Source organism: Tetrao urogallus, assembly GCF_951394365.1.
Source record: "Tetrao urogallus genome assembly, chromosome: 6".
In the NCBI taxonomy this organism is placed as follows: domain Eukaryota; kingdom Metazoa; phylum Chordata; class Aves; order Galliformes; family Phasianidae; genus Tetrao; species Tetrao urogallus.
Genome location: NC_136819.1, coordinates 19,464,574 through 19,478,463, shown reverse-complemented (window position 1 = coordinate 19,478,463; position 13,890 = coordinate 19,464,574). Strand labels below are relative to the sequence as shown.

At 41.1% G+C, this 13,890-nt stretch overlaps 1 protein-coding gene across 1 annotated transcript in view; it reads right to left on the bottom strand.

Moving 5' to 3' along the window:
• Window positions 1-13,890, bottom strand: part of LDLRAD3 (low density lipoprotein receptor class A domain containing 3) — a gene marked incomplete at both ends in the record, with an annotated part of 99,056 nt that overhangs the window by 49,343 nt on the left and 35,823 nt on the right. Inside the window, one exon of the mRNA XM_079537427.1 lies at window positions 1,613-1,738. Coding sequence (XP_079393553.1) covers window positions 1,613-1,738 — 126 coding nt within the window. The remainder of the gene's footprint in view (window positions 1-1,612; window positions 1,739-13,890) is intronic.

Sequence of the window (13,890 nt, the reverse complement as noted above, 5' to 3'; positions counted from 1 at the left end):
CTCCTAGAAGCAGACAGTGATAGATCTCTATAAAGATCTCCCCTTTTGTTATCTTTGAAAGCTGGTGTCTGTTGTCCTCCTCCTGACCTTTAAATGACATTAAAAGGAAAAGCCCAGCCTGCTCCAACAAGAAAATGAGCTGCTATTTGCTGCAGGCTTCCGCCTACAGATCCACGCAACATCAGGGCTTTTAACAGCTCCTGATAATAGCAGCAGGGCTGCTGGATCGAACATAACCTTTCCTTACAACTATGATAAATCCCTGCTAAACTTACAGAGATAGCAGATCTATGCAGCCACACAACAGGGTTTTAGTCCACGTCAAGTCATACTTCAAATGATATCTCTGCTGTGACTTTGCTACAAAATGCTGAACAGCTCAGGGGCTCAAACTCATGTATTGGCAGGCATTTCTGACTTGGAGAACCTGCTTCTCCTTTAAAGATCCTGTTTCACTAAATAACCATTGCCTGGCTTTTTTTTCGTTGTTTGAGAACATGTATAGACAGAGAAGCCTAAATGCACTGATGAACAAAGAATCTTCTTCAGTGATAAAAAATAAACAAAAATGTGAAAAATAAGTGAATAAGTGAATTCAGTGAAAAATAAGCCAATAAAAACTGAACAAGTCTAATTTGTAATATTTGACAAATGCATATTATACTGAAATATAGAGAACCCGTTCAAAGCAAACATGAAGCTTAAATCTAATTTCAAGATTACAAACACATCTTAATATAACATGCAAGCATTATGTACAAAACAAAACCAAGCTGGACGTTATTAAAAAAATCATAGTTGTCAACTGGATCCTTAAATATACATGTATTATTTAAACAAGGCCTGCTTTTGTGATGTAAACGCCACACAAGATTCTCTGTCACTGACAGCAATAAAAGTAAAAATTTTAAGAGTGGTGCTAACCAGCCAGCAGAACAGGAGGTAGAAATGATTGGCTCAGAAAGGACACATCTTAAAATCAGTAAGAAGAAAAATTCCACTGAAGAAATCACCCACTTAGCTTGGCTAAATAAATACATAAATAAATACATAAATAAAATGCAGTAATGAGGAAAAGATGGAGAACATACTAATGAAAACGATGCGGTGTTTGTGTACGAGTGAGTGAAAACTGGACACAACCAAAATTAAAATGAAAGCAGGTAAAACTTTGCCTGCCTTAGTCAGGCCATCCCGCCATTTTGAAATGCAGTGGTTTGCAAAGACATTGCATGTCACGCTACCACCACTATTGAACTGCTTGTTGTAAAGACGATCGTTCTGCAGAACTCTCACCCGAGATTCTGAACCAAACAAGAAAATACGCCCTGAAACATATAGGAGGAGGTAGTGCCTGCATCAGACAACACTAAGGCTGAAGAGACTCTTCTGAGAGGAGTACCAAAGTTTACATTTCCTGTTGAGGCAGATTTGACTGTTATTAACACTATCAACATTTGATGCTACTGAGAGATTCTCTGAGAGAAAAAAAAAAAAAAGGCACACAGATCAACGAGGTTATCCAACTCAAACTAAAGCTAACTAGTGTTCCTGTCTATGATTAGCCGAAAGAAAACAAAATGCCTTAACTGGGAAGTAGACCGATACTTACTGCAGTTTTCCTCATCGCTGCCATCAGGACAGTCCTCAAAGCCGTTGCACCTGAAGCGGCCAATGATGCAGTGGATTCCACTGGCACAGGGGAAGAAGGTGGCACCACACTTGGACTTGGCTTTTGCTGAGAGAAGAAATGCACAGAAGATTGCAAACGTTAGGGAAACGTCTTACAAAGGTTAAAGACATTTCAGTAACAGCACAGGTTGTTCTGGGAAGCCTGTAAGCGAAGAATACAAGGTGGACAGGGATAATGAACATGGCAGCAGGTTTGAAGAATTTGGGAACTGGAGACCAAAGCAGGCAAAGAGAGGTTTACAAGGAATCAGGAAACACCTGGAGAAGGAAAAGGGGAATACACAGATATGAAGTGAGTTAGTGTCTATGTGAGAATAATAGGAAACATAAGAGATCTTCATTAAAGCATTTTTAAAGCTGCAAAAGTCAAATTCAGAAAAACAACCACTATAACTTACAGTTCCTCTAGTTAGCACAATTTATGTGGAACTAGGTGCAAAAGGAACATGAATTCCATCTCTTACTATACAACTCTCCGTCATACAGCTTTTATTATAAAGCTCCCCAGGACATAAACTGCATCTATTTCATAGCACTCACATAGCCATTCATAACACTAAATACTAACAATAACATCAAAATGTGGTTAAGAAGTGATTATAGAATCTCATTTGATCCCAAGTACTTCCTGTTTTTTTTTACTTCACTGCACAGCAACTCTTCATGGCAGGGAGAAGAGAATGCTGCCGTCAGTTAGAGTAATGCAGATGCTTCCACTACATTGCTCAAGGCAAGTGCCAATTCAGTCTTGTGCTATCATCAGCCCAGAATTAATTTAGCTGTTTGCTTGTTTGTTCCTTTTTTTTTTTTTTTTTTTCCCTCAGTTTAGCATGACTTCATTTTCTGCGATGCATCATGGACTAGAAAGTCCCCTGAAAACAGAAGCCTGGCTGACTGCAGGGAGGTGAGCATGGAACATTGCCAACACGCCATAATGCCATCTGTGGACCACTTACAGGAGAACAACAGAAAAGCCAGCTAACTGAAGGACTTTGGAGTGAACTGCTCCTTCTCTCCTTACTTTATACCAAACATAGAAGATGCGTTTGCAGCTCTTGGGTTTTGAGATGTTGATAGATCTGGGTATCACAGTAGCAGGCAGTCTTTCTACGTAGCCATGTGGATTAATATACCAAAATGGACAGTTTTAGGAGGCCAGGACAAAGTCAGGGACAACAGGAGAAATACAGGGGGGGGGAGAAATATATATATATTATACACACACCAAATGGGGACAAAAAGGGACAGCCTTAAACCACAGCAATTGTAACTCACGCTTGATTTAGTATCCTCCTGTATAAATTCCTGCAATTTCCTCTCCTGCATTTTTTAACTGTTATTTATTTTCATTATACCAGTATTTTTCAGTTAAGTAGGATGTATCACTGATGTATTCACCTACCACATTTTCTGAAGAGAATCCAAGGTTCACTTGGAAAGAAAAGGTGAACCATTACTTTGTAGAAAAACAGGTTGATAAATTACCCTGAAGTAGCTCCTGTGCTCAACAACACCGGCAGTGCAAAACCACAGCCAAGACACCTGAGACCCTTAATTCTTAACAAAATTTCAAAGAGAAACTTCTGTGCTGGAGTTTTGATGCAGACTGATTTCAGCTAAATAATTCAGTTTAAGCACAAGGTATGATGCAGTGCCATACCCTAAGTCTTTAAACAAAAACACCAAAATAAATGCTTCAAGAACAAATTCCACAACTGTCACCAAAGCAAGAAGTCCATATTAGCATTTGCATATTAGCATTTGACACGCCAGCCAGCCAAACTGCTGCTGAGAAAGCGTGGCCATAACACTCAGACACAAAGAGATGCCCAATTCTTAAGACTTCCCAGGGTCTGTTCGACCTAGAGCTGGTGCTTGCAGCTCCTCACAGGAGTGGATGGGCACAGCTCTGCTCTCTGATGAGTGATAGGGCCCCAGGGAACAGCACGGAGCTGTGTCAGGAAGGGACAGGTTGGGGGTTAGGGAAAGGTTCTTCACCAGAGGCTGGAAGAGGCTCCCCAGGGCAGTAGTCATGGCCCCAAGCTGCTGGACTTCAAGAAGACTTCGGACAAGGTTCTCAGACAAAGAGTTTGAATTTTGGGTGTTCTGGCTGGAGCCAGGAATTAGACTCAGTGACCCTTGTGGGTCCTATCCAATTCAGAATGTTCTGTGGTTCCTGGGATTTGGAGTCCGAATCTGGAGACTATAAAGTTTCTGGCCAACCGTTCAACTACCCTTTATCATCGCTGAAGATCTACTCAGATTAAGGTTTCAGAATTATGTCCTTCTACAATTTCTAATATGGATAACCTCTCAGCACAGCCTTACTCTTCCAGAGAGACCTCAGACTACGAACTGCAAAACTGGAGCTTTTGGCACTTTGAATGGCACAAATCCCTGAACTTTTCCGATCACAGCTCCAAGTGGTGGCAAACACGGCAGCAGCTCAGTTTCAGGAATGACCAACACGCTCCTCAGCCACTGCAGCTGGGTCCTTGTCCATAAGACAAGAGGGCCCAAAGCACCTGAGCTACCACTGTCCAATCATAAGCAGTATTTAATGCTTCATGACATCTAGAAGAGAAAGGAGCTAGACTGATCACAAAAAAAAAGTCAAACTTCTGGAAAATGCTTTCTTTAGTTTATCCAAAACATCCTGATACCCCATCAAAAAGAGGGAGAGACCATTAGGGACATGATTTAATGCAAGTAGTGCTTGGACAATTACACATAGTTTAATTGAAAACTTTCCTCTTAGACCTTTTCATACCTCCTCCTCCTCTTGGAACAGCAGACAGAGAACAGGATTTATACATTTCTTTTTTCAAAATGTTGATTTATTTACTCTTGAAGGAAGGAAAAAACAGCAAACAAAATCCAAATGCAGTCCTGCATACTTGCTATAGGCATAATAATACAGGCACCAACCAATCCCAACCCAAATTCACATTCACAGTGGATACCCTGAAAAGATAAAGCAGTGTTTCAAATCCCACAGTGACTCACTATCCACACAGCTAGCAGTTTAGTTGGCACAGACCTTGCTCCCAAATAGAACTCTATTTTCTAAGTTCCAATTCCAAATACGAAATTTTTCATATGCTGTGAATAAACACAGAAGAAAAACGAGGAATTAATAATAGCTTAATCCAAGCCACATACTCCAATTCTTGAGACCCTCATTACGGAATTTCTGCTCTATTTCCAACTTGACATCCCTTCTGTCCCCTGGCAAAGTTTTCCTGAGGTTTTCAGGCAAGTGTTGTTTGATCATTTCTCACAAAGTTCCTGTGGAAAACACAGTCATTTCTTCCTGAGCAAAAATGCACCTTCCCATTCTGCAGTGATCTCTGGAAATACCCTTAACGTGATGAGACTATCCATTTTCTTCAGGTCCTCGGCCCTTTCACAAGTAACAGATACACCTACCTGGTTCGTGACTGCCTGTGGCAGATTCAAGACATTTGCTGCACTATTCACAACATTTCTGTAGTTCCTACTCCTGTTACATGACTGCTATGATAAAGGCTTTCCTCTTCTTTGTGCATCACTGTGTCTTCTGTTGCACAGGCCTGAATTTTTCAGGTGGATCTGTACATGAAAAGACTCCCATTTATTTAAAAGAAGTTGCCTGTTTGGCTCATTCAGTAACTTCAGTCTTGAGAAGCTGTCAAGGACATCATTATCTTTCCAGTCTATATCCTTCTGTCACACTTGGCTGAAATGGGGTTCAGGATAATAAAAAATTACTTGGATATCAGGAGATGGCTGAAGAGCAATAAAAAACGAAACAGACGCCTGTGGATCATCTGACCTCATTCGACCTTGCTAGTACAATCCACCAAGGGAAAGGGAAGGGAAAAGCTGGTTATTTTAAAAGGAATTGGCAAGTCCTCTCTAGCCCAGGACTCCAGAACCTAAGCAATGGAGAGACCACACACTGGGTGGAAGGGGGAAGAACTAAAGGCCACACTCAGAAAACGACAAGAAATCACACAGCAACTTACCAAACTGCGTCTACAGAAATGTTACTCAAATAGCAGATCCAGTCTGGATTCAAATAGTAAATCAGTTGCAGAACTAGAGCAAGTATTAAAGCACCCTAAAGGACATTCAACCAATTTGCAAACCTGTGGTGGAAAAGTGTAGATTCAATGCATTCCTGCTCCTCAGCTGTTACCTAGTCATGGCAGAAGAAATCACAGAACATCAGGGGTTGGAAGGGACTTCCACAGGTCATCGAGTCCAACCTCCCCGCTAAGCTAAAACAGGCACCCTACAACAGGTTGGCATCCAAATGGGTCCTGAATATCTCCATAGAAGGAGACTCCACAACCTCTTTGGGCAACCTGTTCCAGGGCTCCATCACCCTTACCATAAGGAAGTTCTTCCACATGTTAGTATGGAACTTCCTATGTTCAAGTTTTAGGCCGCTGTTCCTTGTTCTAATGCTACACACCAACAAGAAGAGCCTGGCCTCATCCATTTGTCTCCTACCTCCCCTTAGATATTTGTAACCATTACTCAGATCTCCCCTCAGTCTTCTTTTCCCCAGCCTGAACAGATCCAGGTTACTAAGCCTGTCCTTCATACGGGAGATGCTCCACAACCTTTATCACCTTTGTGGCCCTCTGCTGGACTACTTCTAGGTGATCCCTGTCTTTTTTGAACTGGAAAGCCCAGAACTAGATACAGTATTCTGTATGTAGTATTCTAGATGTGGCCTTAGGGCAGAGTAGAGAAGGAAGATCACCTCCCTCAGACTGCGGGCCACACTCTTTTCAAAACACCCCAAACGCAGGAGTGAAACATTATTATGAAACTGTATTTACATTGAAAAAATGGAATTCCCACAGTATTTAGGCAAAAAGGTGGCAGTGAATCGCCACACACAGGATGAACGTCCTCTGGCTTTTCTAAATACAGGAACTCTGAACTTCACTACAAAGCTCTCCTCTTCACTTGGAATTCAGACCCAAATAACAGGGCTTAGATGCTCACAGAGAACTTCTGGCTACAATATAAGCTTGCCATATACTCCCCTCAGACTTATTTGCTTAAGTTCAAGAGAACTGTTTTGGCAGTTAGGTATGCAAGTATGTGAACTCACTCCTTATGCTATGCAGAAATCAATCCTCTCACTCCCTTCCTCTAAGGATCTTAAAAAAAAAAAAAATTAGAAACTTCCACTCAGGACCAGCTGTACTTTCCACAGATTTAACAGCTTGCAGGCACAGTTCTACAGTATTAATAGATTTTTTTTACTATCTTTAGGGCATAAAGTGTGAAACAGAAGTATTTTTCAAAAGTTGTAATCTGTTTTATTATTTCTCAGCAATATGATGAACAGTAGGGGAAAAAAAACAGATTTAGCATATACTATATAAAATCACACACTGTATATACGAATAGCCTTTTACAAAAGCAATTCTGACATGCCTGACTTCACTAGAAGATCTTTAAATGTGACTAGAAGGTTACAACAAAACTTCTTCAGTACGGGCTAGCATTTTGTTTTCACACAATCATCTGCTATGCCAGTTCTCCAGTTGAAGACAAAAGCATCTAACTTAATGAGTTTTCATGTGGGAAGAGAAGACGCTTCAGAGGCAGAGTACTGAGGAGACAATAGCCTTCACTTTTGTCAAAGACTAAAGTTATCTTTCCTCAAAGTAATCTTCAGTGGTCTAGAAGTCTAAATAACCATCTACAAAATTGTCAGAAAGTAGATGAGACACTAGAAGAAAGTGTAGGCAAAAATCTTGATCTATATCCATTCAGCAAAGTGATTTCTCACTAAAAGAAGTATTTTAGAGGTCACTACTTTTTAGAGAAAAGCAAAATGAACAACAATTTCATTCAAAGCACAAGTTCTAGGTCAGTTGTTACACTGACTGAATTCAGCCATCTCCAAACTTATTATTCAGGATTCACATAAGCAGGACAGAAAGCACTAAGGGAATCCAGCAGCAGGGGAACCCTCCTGATGAGGGTATTGGTGTGCCAAGGATTTCAGTCCCTCACTCCCTCTGTAAATAGCTACCTGATCTGCACTGCATGCTGCCGCTGACTGCATCCATCAGTTAAACCTGTCCCAGTTCCAGGCTCTCCAGTCGGCCTACCTACTGACATCCACCTAGAGGAGACTGTCAATAGGATTAAGTAATTAGCACCACAAACCCTCTTGATCTCCTTGCATAAAAAGCCATCAAATGTTAGCGGATATTGCACTTGTCTTTACTCATGTGTAAATTTCTGTAATTGAGCTTAAAATGAGAACTTCACCATGGTCACTTCATTATAAACTGTATTACAGCTACTCTAAGTATTTGGTTGCTTAATCATGAGTGAAAATAAGAGTTAATTCTAGTTTGATAGTCCAAATCTGTGAGCCATTTGAGTAAGTGACGAAAAGATTAGCAGCTGGTTTACAGCATCTTCTCAATTAATGCAGATGCTCATTTCATGCACTATTTAATGTCCCGTTAAAGTTCTGTTTAAAAATTCTGATGTTTGTCACCTCTCTAAGAAACTTGATACAAACCTACTAGAGCTGGTCTTCCAGTGGTTCTGCTGGCCAACTGGCATTCCAAGCTGTTTTTATAACCCTGAGAACAGCACGTGCAAATAGCAACTAAAATACCATTTGCCATAGATGGATGATTCTCCCTTCCCAGCTTAGTTTCTATACAGTAACTCCAAGCTGAAATACGTCTCTGCTCCTGCCCCCCTTACTCTGCATGAGTGCCAGCAAAACCTCAACATTCAATTGCTTACTAGTTGCATCAGTGGAAGTACACTAGAAGGTAGCTGGTGAGAGATTTCAGCAGCAACTTTCTATCTCTGCTTCACTTCTCATGAGTCCTGCAGTACAGGCTGGATTCTTGGGGTTATATCACCTACAAGTAGCTCCAGAAAGAATGTTTTGCTTGAGTGAAAAATAAATGTCCACAGAACAGTAACAATTTCATGGCACAGTCAGTTTTACATTGGGAACATATCACAGGCTGGGAGATCAAGGTTTGCTTTTGGCTTTCAGAGATTTGCTGACATCTCACAAGTCAGACTTTGCTATTACAAACTCTGCTACTGGAAGACAGATAACACAGAAAAACACAGAGGCAAGTAATAACCATGCAGGGCCTGATAGACCTTCAACACAGTGGAAGCTAAGCAGTGGCAGCATCATATAGTTACAGGCAAAGGTGCAACAGAACTTGTGATTAGCCTTTGAAGTTAGGTTTGCATAGTAGCTTGGGTTTCCTTCCTGGAATTTCAGGAGTTTTTCCCAGGTTCATAGGAATCTGGAGGTGTATCTGACCGTTATTTGTAGGTGGCGTGCTGGAGCATCAAGCAGTGAATATGCTAGGATAACCAGGAGAAAAAGGAAGCAGTGAGAAAAACAAGGATACTTAAAAACCATTCAGTAACCTCACAACAGAGGTCTTCTAAGCAAATACATACATAGAGGAATTCCTAATTTTCTGCTATAAATTCTAGTTGTTAAAGAAAAAAAAAAAAAAGATTTGTTAATTTCATTAGCCTTTTACACAAATGAATGGTTTGTAAATAAGAACTGGGCCACTGAAGATTGTTTTCATACAACTTTGTAAGATTGCTGTGCATGTAACATCTGGCAGCTGGAAATTTAGTACACAGCAACACTGCATTAACATAAATACACAAAATCTACTTTGACTGCAGATTTTTATTGGTACGAGCCTTACAGTTTGCAAGCTCTGGTAGAATGTTTCTCCTTTCCTTTGTTCTGGCTCTATTGCTAGATTTTCTCATTCTATGTTTTCCAGAAAAAAAGTAGTCAAGAAAAGAATTATCTATTTACAGATTTCATTACAGAATTTGCATTCCTCACAGGCATTTGGAATGCACTAGACTGAGATGTAATGTAAGGAAGTAGACCACAATGGTACTGTTAGTCCTGCCTATATGGAAAGTTAAATTCCCAGATCATACTCCGGAACGGAGAAGAAGAAAAAAAGATAGCTTAATACTTCCACAATTTCCCACAGCTTTTAGCAGGAACACAGAGTTCTGAAGTCGTGATGTTTCTGTAGTCATATTACTTATTTTAATACACGGCTTTTATAGTTATCTTCATGCCTTCATTTCTTATGTCATCTACCTTCACACTCACCAAGGGACTGCAGAGCACATTTGCTTGCTACCTCACAAACATAGATCAACCCTTCAGCTGCCTCTGGAGTCATTTATCTACAGCAGAGGCTTGTCATCATCTCCACACTGCACACAGACAATGCCTGAAGGTCACAGCCACCTCAGCCTCTGGTTAGTACCATGAGCCATGACACAGCCACTCCACACAACCTGAAGCAGTAGATAGAGGTTAGAACTAAAGAGCATAAGCTGAGCTCTAGTACTTCTTGTGTTAGAATCTTAAGATAAAATCCTCAAGTGGCAAAGTAATTGTCATGCTGATGTTCCACTTTTGTAAGTGGCAGGTTACTAAATCACTCACTTGTAAGTATTGATTACTTATCTATCTTTTATAAAATGTGATAAACTTTGATAAAATACTCTTTACAACAAGGGAGCAGAGCAGAGCCAGCAGATCTGTATGGAAGCTTTCCTTAGGCACGAGAACTCTCTATCCCCAGATATAGTAAGTCATGAAAGGAAGACATGAGACCAGCATAGCTGAACTGAGACCTGCTGGTCAAACTGGAGAGCAAGAAAGTGTACAGGCAGTGGAAGCAGGCACAGGAAACCCAGGAGGAGTATGGAGATGCTGCCAGACTTAGGAATGGCATCAGGAAGACCAAGGCCCAACTGGAACAGGACTTGGCAAGAGGCATAAAGGATAACAAAGGCTGGAGAAGAGAAGGCTCTGAGGTGAGCTGATTTTCTGTATCTAAAGGGGGGTTATAAGAAAGAAGTAGGCAGACTTTAGCAGGTTCTGCTGTGACAGGACAAGGGGAAATGGTTTCAAACCAAAAGTGCGGAGATTTAGATTGAACATAAGGAAGAAGCTTTTTAAAATAGGAGTGGTGAGGGATTGGCACATGTTGCCCAGAGATGTGGTGGAAGCCCTGTCCTTGGAGACATTCAAAGTCAGGATGGATGGGGCAGTGAGCACCTGAAATAATGTAGGTGTCCCTGTTCACTGCAGGGGAGTTGGATTAGATGACCTTTCAAGGTCCCTTTTAACTCAAAAGATTGCATGATTCTATGATATATTAAACAATGTAAAGGCAATAATCTTTACAGATGGGTAGGTTTAGTACTACTTGTGAGTCTGGATCTGCTGCTGTATTTCTAGGAGATTTCAGCTGGTTCAGACAATCCCTAGAGCTTACTGATGTTACTTCCGAACTGGGGAAACATTTCTTATTAACAAAAGGCTGCATCCCACTCTTCAGAGCACTGAGCTCTGACTGTTGAGCCCTAAAGCCTGGTATTTAAAAGGATAGCAGCCAGAGTTATTTTGTACCCTTTGTTCCTGTACATGAAAGCTATTCATCAGACTGACTCTGCTGAGTGGCTAAACCCAAGCAAAACAACTGCAGCTGTAATAATTGTACTATGGTAATAAGCAGTCATTAAATAGCTTATGGAGATCGCAGAACATGCTGTCTCTACAGGACCTTTCCTCTCTGTCTTTTAAAGCAGCTAGTAAATCTGGTTACTTATTCTTAGCAACGTAGAGTCATGAATTCACAGCAAAGTCTAAGGAGAGGTGAAGACAAACATCTAAATTCAGACTGTCATCAGAAAGATTTGGGTCAAGAATAATTTATTAGTGGATTTGATCAATCTCTCCCTCTTTCATTTTGTGATTTATGCAGGAAAAACACGTAAATACATAATGTGCCTTAACATAATTCCAGTTTGTAATTTTCCTGTAGAACAGAGCAGAAGAATGCTCCTAATCTCAAGGGCAAACCCCACAAAACATTTTTTTAAGCAATGAGCAGCAACAAACAAACAAATAAATAAATCTAAAGGCACTCTTCTGAAATCCACCCTACATCAGCAAAGAATGAAGGACAAGGAGTCTATCTGTCCTCACTGAGGCTTCCAAACGTGTAACATGGGTTTTATGCTGGCATAGTCCCTACTCGATTCTCCATCTTCCTACTGCCCCTACTGCATCAGGCTCCCACTAAAGGGTTTCTCAAATGACAGAGCAACTTCATCAGGTTCAGTACACTCCTTCCTTTTTATAAAAAAAAAAAAAACCTTCACCATTCTGACATCATTAAGCTTTTAATACCTACAGTTCCTGATAAACTACTTCTTTTTTCTTGAAACTGGATATAATTAAGTCTGTCAACGTACAACCAAAGTACCAGTTTGAAGATGAAAACTGAATGAACTTGCCTTTGTTCTACAAGAGTTTCAGTTTTCCGATTGAAAAGGTTTTAGAGCACAGGAACAGATTCAACACATGCTTCAGGAAAGCCTGGTTGTTAATTGTGCAGTGTGGGTTTTATTTAAAATCTTTATGAAAAGACTTTTTAATATCTCACCCACAACTGCGTGTAATTGTTTGTTACAAACACCTTCCTGCAGAGACTCCACTCCTAAACACGCTGAGCAGTAAAACCTGTTTGAAGTGAACACCAGAGGGAGCAGTAAACATTTGTCTCATAGGTGGTTTTTAAATTGGAGGCAGAGCAAAAATGTACAGGAAACCTTGGGGAAACTTAAAAGAGGTTACAGTGGTCAGTATATTCAAACTACGATACGTTGCTAATCCAGTCTAATTCCCCACCAATACAAGGTCAGTGAGGAACAAGTGCAAGCGTGCAGATACACAAACACTTACCAATTATGCAAGTTTCTCTGTGCCGTGCATCCCATCCCCTCGCTCTACCTCCTGACAACAGCAGAAGATGTCAGACATTTATCTACAATGTTCCATGCATTTATACAGAATACATGGAACCAAAAACATATCCAAGAAAGAGAATGCAGAAAAAGGAATGTAAAAAAAATAACAGGGCATTTTCACTAGATACGGATACACAACTCAAATTCTACATGAGAGAGAACATGGTTAAGAGACACAGAAGGAAAGAAGAAATAAAGGATTAACATGCCAACAGACCAGCAGTGAAAAGTAACTGCAGTGCTATGTTTCCCCCCAAGTTCACTTTATTTTTTAGAGGAACTGGACTAAAGATAAAAATTCCAAGTTCTCTTAGTCCTTCATCTTTGTACTACAGCTTGCTACCTGCCACATCTAGGAGTTGTCAGGCCTATTTGTCACCAGTAGGTGGAAAGTCACCAGGGCCCTGGCTTCTGCATGTTCCCTAAGAGCACCAGCTCCCTGATGCAGAGCCAGAAAGGTTCCTACCAGATGTACGAGGCACCTGGATTGAATTGGCTTCCCAGATTGTCCTAATGTGAGTTGCAGCCTTCCGGGCTATGAAAGTCAGCTTGCTGGTGTAGAGCTCCACAGAAGCTTGGCTGACCACACCATGCTAAGTGCAAGCCAGAACTGCAAACATCCATTCTGACTGCAAAGGGTTCCTACAAGCACCTGTCTGAAGAGCCAGGTGTACTGCAATCAGGTGAGAAACTAAGCCGACCCTCAGCGGAAGCTTGCTTGGCAGGTGGCTTCAGTGTCTGCAGGGCAATGCTAGTTAAAATTCACTGTTTTCACGATGCACTTCATCTAAAGAAGAAATCCTCTCCCACGGAGGAGAGTGGCATATAAGGACTCTAGCTGACTGAAGGACAATCAGAGCAAGATCTGTTGCTGCTGAACGGTGATAATCCAAGGTTTTTAGTATTGCAGCTCCAGATTTTCTACAGAGGCCATCTCTTGCTATTCCGTGCAGAGCAGCGTGCTGGGAGCATATTTCTTACAAGCACCAATGATGCCTTGTTGCTCAGCCATTCCCCAATACATTGCTTTTATAACTGAGTGAAAAACCTGCTTTTCCTTTATATCTGGTTTGAATGAGAAACAGCAGTGACTGGCACCAGAAATGAGATACTTAAGCTCCTGCCACAAGAACACAGTGCCTCAAGGCTATCCTCACAAAACATTTTTTTCTAGCCCACAGCTTATGCCCCTGGACTAACACAGCCAGTCACTGTACTCACTGTGTGCCACTATTGGCACGTAGCTGAACACACTATCTTGACCTGTAGGAAATGGCTCTCAGAAGAGCGATGAGGGAAAATCCAGACTTCTGGGTATTTGCTACC